At 40.5% G+C, this 20,152-nt stretch overlaps 2 protein-coding genes across 3 annotated transcripts in view; one reads left to right on the top strand and one right to left on the bottom strand.

Annotated features, from left to right (window-relative positions):
- Window positions 1-2,849: 2,849 nt before the first annotated feature.
- The window catches only part of PCTP (phosphatidylcholine transfer protein), an 83,687-nt gene continuing 66,384 nt past the window's right edge, over window positions 2,850-20,152 (top strand). The window contains exon 1 of the mRNA XM_082680001.1: window positions 2,850-2,905. The gene's annotated coding sequence lies outside the window, so the exon portion shown is untranslated. The remainder of the gene's footprint in view (window positions 2,906-20,152) is intronic.
- Window positions 15,300-18,399, bottom strand: TMEM100 (transmembrane protein 100). 2 transcript variants are annotated; one of them, XM_082679635.1, is made up of 3 exons: window positions 18,340-18,399; window positions 18,053-18,195; window positions 15,300-16,564 (listed from the first exon to the last, which is right to left on the bottom strand). In XM_082679635.1, the coding sequence occupies exon 3, from the start codon at window positions 16,498-16,500 to the stop codon at window positions 16,096-16,098; it is 405 nt and encodes a 134-aa protein (XP_082535761.1). In that variant the 5' UTR covers window positions 16,501-16,564; window positions 18,053-18,195; window positions 18,340-18,399; the 3' UTR covers window positions 15,300-16,095. The 2 variants fall into 2 exon arrangements, with proteins under 2 accessions (XP_082535761.1, XP_082535760.1); XM_082679634.1 differs by lacking the exon at window positions 18,340-18,399 and having other exon boundaries at window positions 18,053-18,261.

Here is a 20,152-nt window from a genome sequence, read left to right as displayed (position 1 = left end):
TGTAAGCCACTGATGTTATTCCAATACATTTCCATTGTCCTTCTTACAGACAGAGCTAGTTTCTGTTGCTTTAAACCTTAAGGATCCTAACTTATCTATCCCCCAAAGTACCTTGCTGTTTTCACAATTATCTCTTTGCTGTGCCTTACTTCTCTCTGCTTGTCCATATCAAGCTCAAATCTTATCTTTCTTCATCATCCTTAACATGTTCTAAGTGTATACCCTATGTGCCCCATCCTGGGCTAGGAATACAGAGAAGAATACTCAGAGACAAAATATACAGAGACAAAAGACACAGCCCCTCTGCTCATATTGATGTCATTCTTAGTGAAAGACAAACATGTAAAGAACGATCACATTGCCAAAAGATAAAAGCCAGAATGAAGATATGCATCATGTTCATTAGGGCTTGAAGGGAAAAGTTCCTCCTTGTGCTAAGCTTCAATAGAGAGGGACTTGTCAGGTGTTGAACTGGAAGAAGGGCAATACAGGCACAGAGCAAGCACATGCATTGACGATGAGGTGTGAAAGAACACGAAATACTGAGCAGTGGCTGAAGTCCGCTGTCTCTACGAAATAGGATGTGAGGGGATGGACCTCGGTCGGAAATAAAGCTGGGGGAATGGTACCTATCTGACAAGCTCAATGATGTGGGCTCCATTCTTTAGGCTACAGTGTCCCAACCTTCTTGATCATGCATGCCATCAAATATTTTTGAGTTACTCCCCAAATGTATGTCCACCTAATTACAAATCTTATTCAGTATTTTGATGGATTCATATATGAAGTATTGATCATATTAATTTCATATTTAAGTTTAAAAAGTAATGATAAATACAACACTGTGGTCTTCCCACATGCCAAAGGGTTGTCTTGCTGGTCTCAATCTGTTATTAGAAGAGTTTATTAGAGGGCAAATAAGGTAAGGTAAGGTAAGGTAATTGTGTAAGCAGAATGGAAAAAGGACTAAAGTAAAACCCTTGAGTTTTAAGGTGTGTAAAATTTACTTGCATTGCTTTAAAAATAAAGAACTGGAGTTCCCAATGAGTTAATGGAACTGAGCAATGTTCATCAATAGCTACTAATATTATAAAAACACAACCAGACATGCAGTGCCCCCAGATGGAGGTATTCGATACTTCACACCACCTAGGAAGTATTCTCGACAAAAACATCACATCTGAATCTGATCAAGGTTTTACATTTCAATGGTAATAAGGAAATTATTGTATAATTATAAGTAAATACATAATAAATTGTAAATTTAATTATTATATAACATTATTATATCAATTAAAGACAATACAGGGGTCAAAGAACAAATTAAATGATAGCACAAAGATGTAACTAACAAAATACAGACTCTGGGAAACTCTACAGGACAAACAACCCAATTTCTTCAACAAATAAGAAATAAAGGGGGAAAAGAGTGAGAAAGAAAAAAAGAGCTAAGTGATATATTAGCCAATTGAAATGCAGGAAAGTTACTCAGATTTTGATTCAGAAAATTGTGAGGCAACATGGGAAATTTGAATACTGACTAGTTTGGTATAAAAATATTCTTAATTTTTTAAGAAATAATAATTGTATTTAGAGTTTTTAAAAGTCTTTATTATTTAGAGATGGAAATATTTTCAGATGAAATGATATATCTGGGACTTGCTTCAGAATAATTTGGGGAGAGGATATTAATCAAATAATATTGGCCAGGAGTTGATAATAATTAAAGCTGGTGACAAGTCCATGGCAGGTGGTTCATTATATTTTTCTCTTTACTTTTTAAATATGCTTGAAATTTTCTTAATAAAAATATTTTGAATTCAGATCCCTTGGTTTCACTCCCTGTAGATTCTGATGCCATAGATCTAAGGTGATGCTCAGAAATCTCAACTTTTAACAAGCACCACAGGGAATTTGGAATCAAATGGCCCCTAGACCATAACCAAGAAATTAGTACAGTGACTGGAAGGGAAGAAATCAAGTAGGAGAAATTGGCACCTTAAAGTGGAGTAGGTGCTCAAGATAAATATCTGCCAATTAGATTGGATAATTGTTTACAAATAATTGCCCCAAATCTTAATATGTTTGTGTGTAATAGTCAGGGTATGACTACTGGTGCTATTTCCTGATATGGACCTTTTTTTCTGTTAGACTTTTTAAGAGTCTCCTCATTCTCACTGCATGAATCAAGGCTAATTCCCTGATTAGATAATCATCCTTGTGAATGCTTTCTTGCTAATCACAATGGTAGGAGAGATGTCACCAGGCCTTCCAGGAAGGGAGAGACATCCAGTTGTGACCACTAAATTGGCATCAGCTGTCACTCCACCCCTTCCAGGAGGAAAGGATCTTATAACCCTGGAAAGGGGACAGAGCAGAGAGGTGACCCATCCATCCCAGTGCTGTCAGCTCCCATTACCTCTCACACACCCTCCACCACCCAACCCCCCCTTTTTCTTTCCACATTTGAGACTTTTTCAACTGGAAAGCGCTCTAGGTCCTGGGGCTGGGAGTGTGCTGAAGACAGAGCTGGTTGTGTCATAAGGCAAACTAACTGAAAAGGGGACGATCCCGACATTGATCTCAGAACATGGGTCCCTCTCCAGCCAGTAACCTGCAGGTGGCCCGCCCAGCAAAGTCAACACAAGCACTGCTGCTGGCTGGGCCTCCCTGGGATTGTGAACATGCTTTCCATCCAGGCAAAGCTCTGATGTCCTGCCAGCAACCAAAAAGCCATCTTCCAGAAGAATCTCCTACTTCTCTAGAGCGGTTCCAGGCTTCAAACCTATCTGGATCAGCTCATGTCTGGGGTGGTAGGTGGAAGGATCCCCAACACAACTGTGAACTGAAGTGGCCTTGCCTCTCCTGCACCATCCAGGAAACCTCATCATGCTGCACAGATAAGGTAATGAAACAACAGTAGCCAGAGATGGGCACTGTTCATATCCTGATTTTATAGACAAAGACCTTGAAGGTTAAGGTCTCAGTGATTTATCCAAGATCACTCAGCTCAGGGCCGGAGCTAGGTTCAAGTAATCTTGCTTCAGGCTTTGTGTATTTAACTCTCTCTGAAGTTCTCTGCTACCTGCCTTGATACAATCAGCTTGCCTTTTATATCCTGTTCTACTCCTGCCAATGTGGCCTGTGTGCATTTCCCTGAATACGTTCCACTTGTACTATATTTCCCTTTTTTTTCACATTTCTTTCTTCCTGAAATGCTTTCTTCCCCTCAACTTCAATTTCACTAACTGAACTCCTGCCCCAGCTTCAAGGCCCATGTCAATGGCACTCCTTCCAAGACACCTTTTAGGATTCATTTCTCCATTTCCATCAATTAGTGACAGTTCCCTTCTTTGCATCTTCATCACCTGCTGATAACATTTTTTGTCACTCACATTTGTTTCCTTTTCTTGTATTTTTCTTATTGTAGCATTATGGCCACGTAGATACTTGCCTTAAGAATCCTGTTACATTGCAACCTCCTTGAGCCCAATGATCATTTATTATTCAACTTTTTATTGCCCCCAGCATTTACAACAGTGCTTTTTATATAGCAGGAGCTTAAAAATCCATTGAGTTGAATGTATGCAACTGTGAAAATATATATAACTTAGTTATATATAACTTAGAAATATGTATACATATAAATTAGTTTTTATTTATCCAGATGTAATTAAATGTATGGGGGAGGTGAGATGTTGCAAAGGATTAACCTTGGGATTGATTAATCTATACACAATAACAACAAAAACTTCTTAAGCAACATTGGAATTTTATCTTTGCTAAATCTGTGCTTGCATATACTACACACACTGCAAATGGACTTCCATTGTGTTTTGAGCGCCTTACTTGCACTTCTCTGCTTTACACAGATGAGGAAGTAGAGGCTAGGAGGTAGAGCTACAGAGCAGCCCAGGGAAGTTAATATGTTCAGATGCTCACCCCCAACCTTCCTTGCCCTTTTGTGATTCCGGATTGGATTGGGTGTGTGAGGAGGGAAAGGGCTGCCCTCTGGGGAGATTAATAATAAGGTCTGAAGGATGAAGATCAAAGAACAGCTTTGGCTACAGACCACGTAGTTACCGGCAAAGACTCTCTGATCTCCGTGCCCCTCCATGCCCCCTGTAATCTCAAACTGCATTTTGCACCCTTTCCTGGGTCAGCACCCTTCTCAATTACACTCCACCCTTATTTCTCCTAAGCTACAACTCCTGCAAGACCATATAGGTCGGCTGTTTATCTGCATATAGGTCTGCTGTTCACCTGCCATCAGACAGCACCCGTAAGAAAAGTTTTACGTAACTAATGTGAAGCCAATTTTTAGTTAGTATGAAAGTTCAGGGAAAGTTTGTCTAAACTTTTCTTAGAGTATCTATTCAAAATGAATTATCCTAATTGGTCTTCTACAGCATTTAACTTCACTAACTAACCAAGTCATAAACCTTATAAAAGTTTGCCTTTTAAATCATCTATTGCACGTTGTCTGGGATTTACTCCGAAATAATCTGGTGGTAAATGGGAGTTGGGGGAGAGTACAAATGAACCAAAACAGACTGTGAGTTGATGATTGTTGAAGCTGGTTGATGGGTACCTGGGGTTTCATTATGCCATTTTCTCTTGTTTTAGTATATGTTTGAAATTTCCCTCGTAAATTTTTTTATTAAAAAAAATCTATTTTTCTTCACATTCTGCCTCTGCACAATTCTAGCGTGGTTAACTTTTCTGTTGTAGAAGATGGGGAATCTGCTACGTCTGCCTTTCTTTTTGTCCCAACTTGTCTTCTTTACCTGACCTAGCTGGTGAAACAGGGGTCTGTCTGCTTGGTGAATCTCAAATACTATCCACCGTGTGGCCCAGGAACTTTGCGGGTTGCCAGTCTGAGTGCTCAGACTCCTTTCGTTACCATTTAAAAATATTCTGTGGTATCGGCAGTTCCAAGTTCAAGGGTTGTATTTTTACTGAGAACTGCAAATACTGCCACTGGGCTGCAAATAGAAACTAGGATGATGGCTTGTTTGTAAAAGTCACCGTGTTCTTTATCTCTTTCCTCATTCCTTCTCTCTCTCTCTTCTTTTTCCTCTATTGGAAAAACATCTATTGATAGGCAGTTACCAAGTCAAGGATTCAGGAATTTTCTGGTGTTAAATATTTCCAGGACATCAATAAGCAAACCTGTTTGGACTGCTGTGAAAGGCATGGTAAATCAGCACCCTGTGTCCCCTTTTGGGAGGATTAAACTGTTATTGGTCTGGGGTGAAAGGAAGCTAAAAACTCAAATGTGAGGCCCTGTATGAAAGGTGACGTTCAGGTTGTACTTCACAGGTGTTTTGACACTAGCGAGTCAAACAGGGCATTTCTTAAATCCACTTGATCCACAGCAGACTTCGTCCTGCACAAACCACATCCAAATATTATTCCACCCAGTGGGCAAGTCCCTGCAACCTGTCACTAGCAGGAGACCCTTGAAAACTGCTCTCGGGAACTTCTCCTGAGGTGCTGCCTTTCTTTACAGCTTGTCTGATTCCATGAGGCCAGAGACTCCTTGAACCACCAAAAAAGGCAAACTGAAAAAAATAGAGCAGTCTGACTGGTTAGAACTCCGGGTTGTGGAGGAATGTGGCCAAAGAGGCTGGATTTATGACTGGCAATCACCCATCTCATTTTGCACAGGAAAGACATTTCTCTAATCCACCTGTTCAATTATTTATCATGCTATGTGTTACCCCTTAATTGTCACTTGGGCAAAGCCTTTATGTTGTAAGGTGACACCCTAGTATTTTTTAATGACCTTAGGCAAAGTGATTGACACTGGATCCTGGAGTCAGATGTTCCTAGTGACGCAACTTGTTCTCCCAGTAGCAGGAAACCTTCCTGCCATGATTAAGTTAGAACTGTGAAAGCGCTAAAATGTGTCGTCAGCCTTCCTCTGATGCAAACACTTCATTATAGAGTCTAGTTGCAGAGGAGTGAAGCAACACATATCTTGCCTCCAAATGTCCCTTTTCTCTCTGGACTAGCCACTCTCTGTAGAAAAGCAATGTGTTCCGGACCTTGAAATACCAGTGATCACAGTCACGCCTTTCCCAAATGTACAGTTTTTCTGGCTCTACCCCTTCCCTCTCTTCTATTTCTTTTTCTGGGTTCATACGACAATGTGATCACAACTGATTTATGTCTGGCAAGCTGCCAGTCTCTGAACTCTCATTAACTACCCCAGTCAAGCAAAACAAAAAGCCATCCATTCTGTATTTGAACTTGAAATGGAAAATCATCTGTGTTTGCTTTTCTCGATAGGAGGCTGAGATGGAGCAAAAGTGTAAGTCTATTTTTTTTGGACGTGGCCTACACTTCCTGATGAAAATGCTTGAGAACCCGAGAGCTCTGAGTGTCAGATCCACTGTGACTCAATGCTGGATGGTCCCCATTAAAACAGCACAAAGGGCTTTCTCAGCAGCCCTGCCTGGGTTATCTCTACTACTATTCAAGTTTCCTAGGTAAAGAGTATTTTTTTAGGATATTGTTGCCTCCTGAGTGAATATTCTGAATTGTTACTGATTCATTAATTTACCAACGTTGTACCACAAGTAATGCAATGAGACCAAACACACATAAGGCTGTGTCCTATAAACATCTGTGGTTAACTTAGAAAGGAAGGGGAAACCAATAGTCTATGTTGTACTCCGGTTACTTTAACACTCAAGATTCTTATATGTATTCATTCCAGATTACCACAGACATTGTGTTCCCATTCTATCGTGATACCAGAGGTACTGGAATCCAAATACATGAGGTTAACACATAGAATGGGAAGTTGACCCTATAGGCTTTTACTCTTTTTGTAAGATTATACCTGAATACCTGAGCCAGACTTAATTCAATCACAATATATTTCTTTTCACTTAATTTCTTCTTAAATTTCCAATACCTCGATGTGAGTGCTCAGTAAATACTGAGCAAATGAGTGAACGAGTGAATGAGTAATCAGAGAGGAACCTCATCTTGGAAGGGAGCTGGTGTGAGTCAGCAATTCCCTAACATTGCTGCAAACCAGACTCAATAAGTGCTTTATTTGTATTTGTGGTATTTCTCCAAGTACCACTTTATTTTCCCCCTCGTTCTATATCCTTTTAATTATTGCTCATTATAATAATTCAAACAGTATAGAGGAGTCTAAAGAAAAAATTCTTCTTTTTCCCTGAAGTAACACCCCAGTGGTGTACCCACACTTAATGACACACCATGTGTTCTTCTATAATTTTTCTTTGTTTAAATGTGCTCAAATACACTTCCAGTTTATTTTATAAGAATGGTATTGGATGATAAATATTAGCTGAAAACTTGCTTTTTCACATAGTATATTATAGACATTCTTCCAAATTAACATTTGTACATACCAGTCTGCCTTATTCATTTTATTAGCTACATGGTATACATAATATAGAGGCACCATAATTCATTCAAAGGTTGTTTTGGTGCATGTGTGTGCACAAGCTAGCAATGCAGAAATAAATACTCACGTAGTTCTATTACATCTATAGCTATCATGCATTTCCAAAAGTGGGATAAAGAGCATACACATTTAAGTTTTAATAAAATATGGCCATATTACCTGATTCTTCATCCTTACCAGTACTTGTATTTATTAATCCTCTACTTTATTATAAATCTATTGAGAAATAAAATGGTATCATATTGTGCTTATTAATTTACATTTCCTGGGACAGTTTGTTTTAAAATACAGATTCTGGGTCTCACTTTGAATCTACTGAACCAGAATCTCTGGGGTCAGCACCTGTGCATCCTGGTCTTTGTAGAGCTGCTAGGTGGATCTGATGTAGTTAGTGCATGGACAGGCATTTAGGAACCACTGATCAAAATGATCTCTTGGTTGAGACGTAAGCTTCTATTATTTAAAAACTAAACAAAACAAAATAAAATCCTCAAAAGCAATAAGATCTCGTTAGTAAAATTTGTGTGTTGCATAATCATGTTATATTTTCTATATGACTTAAAACTATACACTTTTTTTTTACACCTTTATTGGAGTATAATAGCTTTACAATGGTGTGTATATGCTTATTTTAGATGTTGATACAAATCTCAGCTTACCACCTTAACTTTTTAAAAATGTCTGTGTCCAGTCAGAAAGAACAGTAAAGCATAGCTGTAGGCATAACCCATTTTAAGACTTTTGAAACATCCTTAGCTGCATGGCCAAGGGGCATAGACCCCTAAGGGTGGGCATCCTATAGGAACCTCAGGGTCCAGGGACAAGATGGAATTGAACGACAAAGACCTGGATCTGTTTGTGAGTTTTATTTCTGTCAGGTATGACCTGTTGGATCACAAGTAAACCATTTCACCTCTCCAAGCCCCCATTTCCTCATCTATAAATGAGAATAATATTTCATACAGCTTCTGGAAGGAGTTAACGAGGTGATGCAAGTGAAAATGCTATGTCTACATCTAAGCACCAATGTAAATGCTAACCGGCCCTCTATCAGATTGCATGATAGCTTTAAGGTTTTTCTGAGATATATAAATTTGGATAAGGATATGCTGAACATAAGGAACTTCTGATTAAGAAAACAAAACATTGATATGTACATGGATTTGGAGGGGGTGAGTTCCTGACAGATATGGCCTAATACAAATTCCTGCGTCAACTTGTTTTCTCTCAGTGTTTGCAGTTTCACTCCTGAGGTAAACTGCTATTTTTCTACAAATGTCCCATTTAAACTGACTTTCTTGCAGCTTCTGTAGTTTTAAATGTCATAAAAACTCACTGAAATCACGCATCAGCTAAGCTTTAAAATTAATTTTAAGATAGATAAAAGTACTACCTAATATGTTGAGTACCAGTCTTTGACATAAAGTTCTTTATATCAATTAACTCAATTAATACTACAACCCTATGAGGTATACCATTATTATTCCCATTTTGTTGATGAGGAAACTGAGGCATGGAGAAGTTGACCTGTGCAGAGATACACAGTGAGAAAGCCGAATTTCAAGACCAGGTGCTTCATCTCTAGAGTTCATGGCTTTAACCACAGTGTTACACTATCTTCAGGGAAGATAGGTATTGATATCATAAGGAGGAAGAAGATTTTAGTTATGATAATATTTTTTATTCATGATCCCCGTAGAACTCATAGATTGAAGTAAAGTGTTTCTGCTCCTTTAGAACCTGAATGTTTGATTCTCTGGTGATAAGTTTGAGCCCTGTGGATATTGGAGTTATTGAGCCTCTTTGCTTGGACAGAATTTTGCAATTGACAAATCCCCGTAACAAGTTCTTTCATTTTTGCCTTTCAATGATCCAGTGAGGCAGAGAGGCTGAAGGCTGGCTCTATCCATGACTGTTCAGCATTCACTCATGGTGTTCCCTCTGAGAGTATCCCTTATTGCTCCTTCTTACTCCCTGCACCTGGCTAACTCTTCTAATAGTCTTACTCTCGTCAAGTCACTGCCTTAAGGAAGCCTTCTTTGGTTCCCCCTAAAGTGTAAGTTTTTCTGCTATGCACTGTTGTACCCTGCCTCCAGTTTCAGGCTGAGGCTGGCTGTTATTCTGAGTCTTGAGTTTTCCACACAGGAAACTCAAGGAGGCTGGGAATGAAAGCACCAGCTTTGGTGGCAGATGAAGCTGGGCTCCTGAGGCGGTCCCAGGTTCGCTAATAAGAGTCTGTAGATATTTGGAAAATGCTGCATATTAGAAGAAGACCAGGCTTCTGGTGGCAGATGGTTCAGAGGTCATCTGCATTTTCAGTTCTAGCTTCTCAAAACTGTTGACTTGGTCTTTAGCGTTAGCTTAGACTCTTGACCCTGTGTTGCTCAGCTTCTGCTGGGATGTTTGTTCAAGTATCAGGTATTGAAAGGTTACCATGTACCTGGGAGTACAGGCATTCCAATTAAGTAGTAGACCCTACTCTACTAGCCGTGGGATCTCAATTACTTGGCTTAATCTGCCTCTCAGTTTCCTCATCTGTAAAATACAGATAATATTAGGATCTACTTCATCAAGTGAGAGCATCCATTCAAACAAATCTCAGACAGTAATGTTTAGAGTATAGTAAGTGCTTGGTAAATGCTGTTGTTCACATTATGAGTTAAACTCCCAGTGTCTAGCCTGGGAGCTCCTGGTCTCAGAGCACTTCCCTAAGAATTTATTTCTTGCTGCTTTGCTTTTTCAAAGCCCAAATCTAAATCTTATGTTTCCACTCTAATCTCCCATTTTCTAGCCTGCTCTGCCCTATCATGTCCCAGTTTCTGGTGGGGCATCGCCTTTCTGAAATATATACTTAAAAGTGAATGTTATAACCACTGGAATGACTAAAATGGAAAAGATGGAAAATGAGAAAAATTGATCGAGACGTTATGCATCCAGAACTCTCTTATGGTGCTGGTAGGAGAATAAATTGATTCAAACATTTTTGAAAACTGGCAGTAAAGCTGAACACATTACCCATCCTTTATTTAATTCAGGGATTCCACTCCTAGGTCTTTCTCAACCTAGGAGATGTGTAAGTATGTAACTAAAAATCATGTAGAAGAAATTTCATAATAGCACAATATTAGTTATCCCTTGCTGAATAACAAATTATTCCAAAACTTAGCAACTTATAACAACAAACATTTATTATCTCAGTTTCTGTGGGTCAGGAATTTTCGGCTTAGCTGGATGAAGGGCCAATTCACCCATTAGGCACAGTTCGTGCAGTGCCTGTAGCTCACAGTGCTTGTCAGTACAAATTCCTTCTTGCAATAAATGAAAATCATCTTTTTTTTTTTTTTCTTAGTGGAGGAAAGGGCCCATGAGACACGAGTGCCAAGATACCGCTAAAGTCATATAATCACGTAATGCAGCCCTGGTTGAGGGTCTCTCATGAGGTTTTGGTCAAGCTGTCTTCTGGGGACACAGATCCACCTTCAAGTTCATTCAGGTAGTTGCTGGCAGGTCTCAGCTCTTCTCTAGCCGTTAGCTGGAGGTCTCTGTGCCTCCCCACATGGGCCGCTCCATGGTGGCCTGAGTGTCCCCACAACGTGGCAGACGGCTTCCCCCAAAGAAAGGAGGGAGAGAGAGGCACCGAGGTGAAAGTCTCAGTGTCTTTATAGCCCAGTCTTAGAAGTGACATACCAGGGCTTCCCTGGTGGTGCAGTGGTTGAGAGTCCACCTGCCGATGCAGGGGACACGGGTTCGTGCCCCGGTCCGCAAAAATTCCACATGCCACGGAGCGGCTGGGCCCGTGAGCCATGGCCGCTGAGCCTGCGCATCCGGAGCCTGTGCTCCGCAACGGGAGGGGCCACAACAGTGAGAGGCCTGCGTACCGCAAAAAAAGTGACATATCATCACTTCTGCCATCGGCCACACAAAGCAACCTGAGACAATGTAGGAGGTACGTGAATATCAGGAGGCAGTTATTTTGGGGGTCCTCTGGGAGCCTGGCTACCACAAGTACTATTTTTAATAGTTAGAAACTATCCAAATGCCTATCAAAAGCAGAAAGGATAAATAAATGATGGTGTATTCATACAGTGGAATTCTACACAGAGATGAGAATAAACGCTTTATAATGACATGTAACAATATGGACGTACCTCATAAACATAATATTGCACAGAAGCCAGGCACAAAGAGTACACACTCCACAATTCCATTTATATAAGGTTAAAAATCAGGCAAGACTACTCATGTGTTAGAGTGAAGATATCCTCCTGGAGAAATAATGACTGGAAACGGATTCAAGGGGGGCTTTTGAGGGACCAGCAATATTTGTTTTCTTCATCTGTTTCCACAGGTTTGTGTGTATGTGTGTGTGTGTGAGAAATTCATTCAGCTATACGTTTTTCTCTATGTATATTATACTTTAAAAAGAGTTTTCTGAAAATAGGTATTAGAACACCTTTTTGGTCTCCTTTTCCTATCATTCTGGAAATGATATCTGTCACAGCTAAGCATAAACCTGCAATAAATATAATCTCTGGTCAGCAAATTGGTCTGACTCAAGGCCTCACCAGCTGTGAAACCTTGACTGGATAAACCACTTACCCTCTCGGAACTATAGTTTGCTTACCTGAGAGTAGGGTGGACATGCACTTATAGCCTCAAAGTGTGGTGGAGAATATTGAGTAATATCAGATATATTTGAGCCCCATCATATACAGGGTCAAAGAGTAATGTAAAAAATCGAGTGTAAACAAATTACATTTGAAAATTACTTAGATAAGCCTTAAATCAGTAAGATGCCCTTGAGGCTCAAAAACCAGGAACAAGGAATTTACTTTTTTTGCTTCTCTTTAGATTCCTGCTCTGGTCTTCCTTTCTGTGGGGAAGACTCGGATGAGATTGGCTGGAATGGGGATGGGAGGAGGGGAGGTGTGTGTGGGGGTTTCTCACTCTCCTGATCTCCTTTTTATTAAAGACACATAATTGAATTTCTGTATTAAATATACCTTTACAATGACTCCAATGTATGTGAAAGCACCAAAAATTATAACAATATTAAGAAAATGTAAGTTAATATTCATATTTGGAACAGGTGTTTTCCCCAGATTATTTTGGTCTAGAGAGCCTTCATGGATAATGTCAAGGTTAAACAAGTGACTAATTAAAGCCATTTAACCAAAAGAGGGGGCTGCTCGATGCTTGATGGCGTGTTGGGACAATAAGTACAGAAAGAAGCTGAGGTCAACATTAGATAGAAAAATAACAATTTTGCAAGAGTGTAGTGCTTTATAGATGACACAACTTAAATCATTTCTTTAAAGCTAAGCTTATTTTAAAGGTGAGGCTTAACTTCTCAAGATCACCTGACTAGTTTAACAGGAGAGCTGGGATTCATAACCAGATCTTCCAAGTTCAAAACCATAACACGGTACAAACCAGGATCTCTGTCTCTGTCTCTGTCTGTCTGTCTGTCTAGTGGTGGTCGTGGAACAGAGAGGTAGGTCTGAGGATTTGTGATCTGGCTCTCCTGAGCTTATCTGGCCTCAGCCACCTGCGTGATTCATCTGACCTTGCCATCTTCTCTAGGCAAGGTTTCCTAGATCAACCGTGATAGTGAGGTGGGGAGAGCAGAGTTCCCTAGATGGCTGTGTTTCTCACCTGGGCAGAGACTTGCTGCCCAGGATGGGGTTAAAAGTTATTCCTGTGCATTCTAGGATGTATGAGGTTTAGGGAAAATCCTTCCAGGTGATAACTGGTTTCTGATCCTCCAGGGTAGGGCCAGGTTATCTTTTCAATACATATATGCCTGCATCATGCTTATGCATGCATTTAACACCTGCTTATCACTAGATCATCAAACCATTTGTAAAGACAAACCTTGACCATTAAAGACATATGTTATGAGATAATTGTGATATCATGATTCAAGTCTGGGTTTATTCTCCTTGTGGGAGTTGGGAGCCACAGTACATAGGACTATCTCTGTGCCTTACAGCTCTGCAGGTGTGTACACCTTTTTAATGTGACTGGAGGCTCCCTCAGCAGGGCAAGACCTTCCTGTATTTACTAGAAAAACCCAGAATTAGCCATTGCAAAGTGGCTTAGGGAAGAGGGTAGGGGTGGCCTCAGTGGAGTATCTTCTCTAACTCCTCACATATAGGAGAGATATCTCTATTTCCGGTATGATCCTATTTCAGTCTTTACAATTTAAGTCATTCCATGGGGTTTCTTTTGGGACTCTCAGGTAGCAGCATGAGGCCCCCTGGTGGCCTGAAATAATTCACACGTTTACTTTTCAAGCAGTTGGAAGGGCAGGCGTGGCTAGAGAAATATTATACAAAGGTAGTAAATACTCACCTGGACCTGGTGCTTCCAGTAGAGGCCGGGTGGGGTAGGATGACCTATTTTGGGAGAGGTGAGAACTAAAGAACTTTGTTTTACGGGATTAAAACAAACTGTAATTCTGGATCAAACACTCAACACTTTCTGATTTTTATTCTTTCGTTCATTTAGTCAAACACTTACTGAGTACCTAATCTGTGCAGGACATTTTATTAGGGGTTTAAAATTATATGACACGTTATGCACTTCTAAGGAGTTTTGGAAGAAGATAAAACATTTATGGTACTCACGTGGTAGAAAATGAAAGTTGCCATCAGAGAGTAAATAGGTAGAGACTCTTGAAGGAGCAATTCCTTTCAGATAAATGGGAACCTCTGGGAAGAGGTTGCACTTAAGCTGGGGCTCTAATGAGAAGCAGGATCTGGATATGTCTGAGTTGGAGGGGGAAAGGATGGCATAAGGATGGAGGGAGAACAGAAGTTTGAACGTCCATGGAGGCAGGAAAATTGAAGCCTAATCCGGGAATGGGGAATCATCTGGTCTGGCTACCTCATGAGTTTTGGGGTTGGAATAAGAATGAAAGCTGGATACATTTGTTTGGAGCATACAGAGCAGGACCTTGAATACTCACTTGAGAAATTTCTTCATCAACAGTGGGGAGCTTTTGGATATCTTTGAGCAAAAAAAAAAAAAAAAAAAAGCATGTCAAAATACAGTATCCCTCCCACTGTCATAAACACAATGCCATACACTTGCATTTGGTCCAGAGGAGTGTTCACCTGCATGTGTTCAAGATGATTGTATTCAACAACTCCAGACTTTCACCATCTGACCTTCAAAGCCAGGAGAAACTAGGTCATCAAGGTGTCTCCCCTTGACAAAACCACCTGAGCACCAGGGAGCAGTCAGTGCCAGAGGGCTCCTGCCACATTTAATTAAAGTCCTTGATAGAATGCCTTTCATCGAAAGTGCTATGCTAGGCTTGTTTTGTTTTGCTTTGTTTTTCCAAGGTTTAGGAAAGGCTTTGTGCCTATCTTTCCTCTCTAGTTTAATATGGTTTAAACGACATGAACTGGGGATATTTCTGGCTAGAGTTATGGCGTAGAGTCCTAGCTGCTCAATATTCACAGAATTCAAGCAGTAACGTTATTTGCATTGTATTATTGCTAAGTCAGTTAAGCAGCCTGAGAATCTACACAATGCCTGGTATATAGCTGCTGCTCAAAAATATGTTCAGCAAATATTTAACAACTGATCTGATAAATATGTAACACACATTTAACAACACATAAAATTCCTGACCCAAGGCATTGATTTCCTAATTATAAGGGCATATAAATCTTTTAGAATAAACATAATTCATATTACTCTTCAGAAGTCGTGAAAAAAAATGATGTGATAAAAAATAAAAATCTTTTAGTTAAGTTAGGAAGAAGCAACATGCCCATTTGAGAGAAATACAATTGAGATGTTGCTGATAAGGCAAGGAAAGATGGGCAATCTGGAACTGCAGTAACAGTAACTACAATGGAAATAACCATTTAAGAAGTTTCAGCAGCAATGAGTATTTATTATTTTGAATAAAATGTACATTAAACTTTAATATAAAAATCATCAAAAGTGCTATATTGGATTATTTTAATATTAATTTATCCCCACATGTCATCGAGTAGCTACACATTTTACCTTTTTTTTTTAAACTTCTGACACAGCATTACGATCATCTAAAAACTGTCCAATGTTAAAACATAAAAAAAATATTAGTTTATTCTTCAAGAAAAGTACCACCAGTGATGAGTTACTGAAAGTGAAAAATAAAACAGATGCTAGAGAATCAACTTTTTGGAAAAAAATGATCACAGAATTTCACAGGAGTATGCAAAGTTCAAGGCAGTTTAGACTCTCAGCAGAACATTTTTATGATATAACATCCTAATAGCGTGGGTTATCTCTTTTGGAGGCAGGTTGCTGGTGTGCCAGAACTCATATTCTCTTGCCTACTTTCCAAGGTGAACCAAATGTTGTCTAATGCCGCACACCTCCCATGACCCCTAAAATGTTTAATGTAGAGGAAACACTGATTTTTCAGTCTTAGAAACAGCCCTTAGAATTAAGTTTGTCATCGAAGACACAAGTCATTGCTCACAGAGGAGAACCCCATCCATCCTCCACCCTCAGGCCACCCCCATGCCTCTGGTCTGCGGCAATGCCAAGTCCATCCTCTCCCACACCAGTCCTGGGTGCATTGGCGGACGAAGTGAGAGCAGGTCCTTCAGACCACACATCCCGTTTGGTCTCATTCAGTCCTAAGCAAACAAGCTTCTCTGATTTGCCACGAGAGTCGTCTGACTCTCCCGCCTCTTGGCTTTCTTGCTTCTCTGTCTCACCTTCCAGCACAGGGCGCTGGAGGCTAACAAAAAAAGTCCCAATGATAGAAGGACTAGACCTAAGATGGAGATGATGGAGCCATGGGAATTGAAGCTGTAAGCCACGGCAGTGACCGCTATCCCAGCGATGAGGACAACCACGGCGAAGGGGATGATGCAGCGGTAACAGGAGAGCTCAGCGCCCCCCGTGGCGGCTGTCAGCTGAATCTCATTGACCAGGGGGACCATGGTGACCATGACTTCACCATTGGAGCTCTTCTCCATTGCCACTGGCTTGGGAGACTTCGGGGTTCCCAGGATCTCCTTTATGGGCTCTTCGGTCATTTTTACAGTATGTCTCCTAGCTGAGTTCACAGACTAGACCTGGGCGGTCTCACCAGGGTGGAAGCTGTGGAGGAGAAGACAGGAGATTCCAGTTAAATGCATCAGAGTAAGCCTCACAAGTAGGAGTAAAGAGCTGGGGGAAAGACCACTGTGTTCTTTTCTAGGAGGCATGGATGCGTGTGAAAATCAACTTTAATATATTTTTTTCCTAATTGTTTGCATTCTCTTTGCATTGAGAAGAAAACAAGATAAAGCAGAGAACCATAAAGAAAGGGAAGATATAAAAAGCAGGAAGCACTTTACAGTGCTTAATACACTCTGGCGGTCTGCAAATGTTTTACAAGCTTTTCTTCTTTGTCTATTGCTTTTCTTTCCTCTAAACACACAGAGAAGCCTCAATCTTAATCCCAAAACAGCCTCATTCAAGAGGAGAACACGTTATAAACAACACTTCGCACAGTCCCTTCCACACTCACAGCAACCTAGACTCTGCGGGCGTTTCCGGGCATAACATGCACTCTTTCCAAACTATTGCCCATTAGCTGTGCACCAAAGCAACGTCAAGACCAGCAATCAGCGTACAAATGATGTTCTTCTACATCAACTGACAGTTAACAAGTCTTTATTGTTGTAATTATTAAATACAGCGAAACATGCATCCTGGGTCCATGATGGGGGTGCAGTTGGGCAAAAATTCAGGGACAATAAGGCTAGGATTTGTGAGCTAAAATGCGGCAATATCCTCTGATCCTTTTGAAAAGGGAAAAATAAGAAAAATAATTCAACAGTTTTTTGGACAAAATTTTATGCTTTTTTATGTTAAAGAGAAGATCAATTATTAGGATAATTAGCTGTCAATTCACAAATTTTCCATTAAACTCAACAAGGAATTTTGATATTAGATGTACCACATGTTTTAAAAAACAAGCATACTAGATAAGCATAAAGATTTACAAGTTCATTTTTACCCCACGCTGCTGTGTACAAAAACTTGCTGCACTGTATCTTTCTAGATATTTTGAATCTGAACATTTCAGGGTGAAATCTGAGACTCTCGATCAAAAGCCTCTGGTTGAAACGCCATCTATGAGAAATCAGTGAACACTCTTCTCTTGCTCAGACATGGTAAGTCATTCTCCTTTACCATCGAGAAGTGATCCAGCAGCTAAAGGGCTGAGCAGTTATAGTTACTGAAAGCATTTAAAGGAAGATACTGGAGATGATTTCAGTGAGATGAATACTTTGATCATATTAAGCACCCACTGAAAACTAATTCAACACCAAATCAAACCTCACAGTTTCTTCCTTGCTCTGGGAGGTCAAAAATATCACTCCTTGTGCAATGAACTAAAAGTTAGAGCTGCCTATTTGCATGGGATTTTTAATCACCAAATTAATCACTGCTGTTCAATGATACCTTAAATACTGGCTAGGCCAGTAAAAGGATATTTGAGATTCTGTCTGAAAGAAAAAAAATCTTCACCCCAAAGCTGAGACTTCAGCTAACCTGAAAATGAAGCTCCATCCCCCAAAGACTTACACTGACCCGTACCTCAGAGAGAAGCAATCCATTACCAGGGAGACCACTGGACTTGGGAGGGAAGGAACAGCAGCGTCTGAGCTTCTTCTGCGACCTCTGGGAAGACAGCCTGTAACAGCACGTCTGTCTATAAAGTGACAGGACAGGGATCTCCTCTGGGGAAAAGAAAAGATACAAAATACTTTATGGTAGGTTTTAGATCCTGGAGCTCTTTCTTTTACTCTACCTCTTCCTAAATGACGCTTGTCTTTCCCTCTCTCTCTTTTTATTTCCTCCCCCGCCGGATTGCCCCTCCCTACCATTTTTTTTTTCTTCGTTCTTTTCCTTGCCAGCAGATTCCGAGTTTTGGTTTCCCCCAGCTCTGCTCAGTGACATGATAAGTCAGAATCATTCTAGAGTCCCTAGAGACAGGAGACAGCTTTTACTTTTATTTCTCTTGCAGCATTTACTGAGCGCACTGCTTTGCATTACTCATTTTTTCCCCAGCCAACCTCCAGATCTTCCTCCCGCCCAGCAGGCATTTTCACAAGAAAATCCCAGAGTCAGCGTTGCAGACCCAGCTGAGGGGACAGAGCCGAAGGGATAGACACTTTTAGGGCGGGAGGAACAGCTGTGAAGTCATCGAGCAGCTGAATCCAGCCTCTAAGCCAGCAAAAATCTATGTTCCCAGGTTTCCCGAGTATTCTTTCTTCGTATATGTGTGCTGTTCATCGGAAGCTTAACCCCCCCACCCTTATGTGATATTAATTCATTTAGGAACAAGGGTGGGAGATACAAATGTTTGTGACTAAGGGGGGAAAACAGTCATTTTGATTTAAACATGATTACTACTTGTGCTAGGAAGTGAGTAACTTCGGCAATGCTGAAATCATCATTACCATCACTGTCATTATAGAGCACCTGCAAGGTGCATGCATTAACATGACTTCTCACTAGTTTACAAATGAGCTTATAGATAGTTTATAAATGAGGCTCAGAGAGGTTAAGTAATCTGACAAAGTTCACACAGAGAGAAACCCTTGGTTTGAACTCTAGGCTTTAAGGAGCACACAAATTACGTAAGGAGCTTGCTAAATGTAGATTGATTTAATAGGTCTGTAGCAAGCTCCTGGCTGGTGTCAATCTGCAGATCCTTGACCCACTTAAAGGAGCAAGGTATTTTAAATATTCAAACATATATGGCTTGACATGTCACGCTCTCAAACAATAAATGTCTATTTCCCACCCCCTGTCTGCAAATGGACTTAGAGCTCTAGACTTTCTTGCAGATAAGTTATTTAAAATTGTAAAGCCCCAGATTGTCTTCTGGAGGGAAAAATGAGATAATACTGGATGACTATTATAAGTTCATCCCGATACTTCTGTAGCTAAAAGTTATCTGTCATCTATTTTTAATCCATACAAGTTTGAATATCTTTTTAATTGATACAACTAATACTACAAATATAAATTAAATCTTTAAAGAGATTTGTTTTCCTTCTTTCTCTCGAGTTGTTAGATTTCTCTAACTTCCAGTGGAGGGCATGGATGTTCTCAGGCATCTCGTCTCTGTTCTACGATAGCCCACTCTTTCCATCCTTGTCTAGAAATCATACCTTGGTGATTTTCTCATAAAGGGAGAGGGACCAGAATGGAAATCAGAGAAAGGGCTTCTTCATTAAAAAGAAATAAAGTTGAAAAGTTCCTGAGGCCTGGCTGAGTCGGGGGAGCCCAGCCTGCTGCGGCTGACGAGTACCCGGAGGGCCTCGGCCACGACTATCTTCAGACTTTAAAAATGTGGGATGTAAAGGGACACATTCATCCTCCAGGAGGAGTGCTGTCACTTGGTGTTTGAGAAGGGGTACTTAGAACTACGGCATTTCAGCACTTGCCAGCAATGCCCTGGGAGGACAGGGATATTGGGAGCCACGGGCCACGTAATTGGAGGTTCTTGAGAAGCTCCTTATGAGAGCAGCAGTCTTCCCACTGTGAACTGTGGCCTTCGGGGGCAATTCCTCTTTACTTTCTAGCAGGGCTGTTTTCTCCCCAACGTAATCCAATAACCCCACTGAAGCTTTGAATATCATCACCCTTTCCTGTTGACCATGTTCCCCCATTGTCAAAGTCAAAGGT

The sequence above is a fragment of the Grampus griseus genome (assembly GCF_964374135.1).
Source record: "Grampus griseus genome assembly, chromosome: 20".
Classification (NCBI taxonomy): Eukaryota; Metazoa; Chordata; class Mammalia; order Artiodactyla; family Delphinidae; genus Grampus; species Grampus griseus.
Note: the sequence above shows the minus strand (reverse complement) of the source record. Positions and strands in the feature narration are given on the sequence as shown.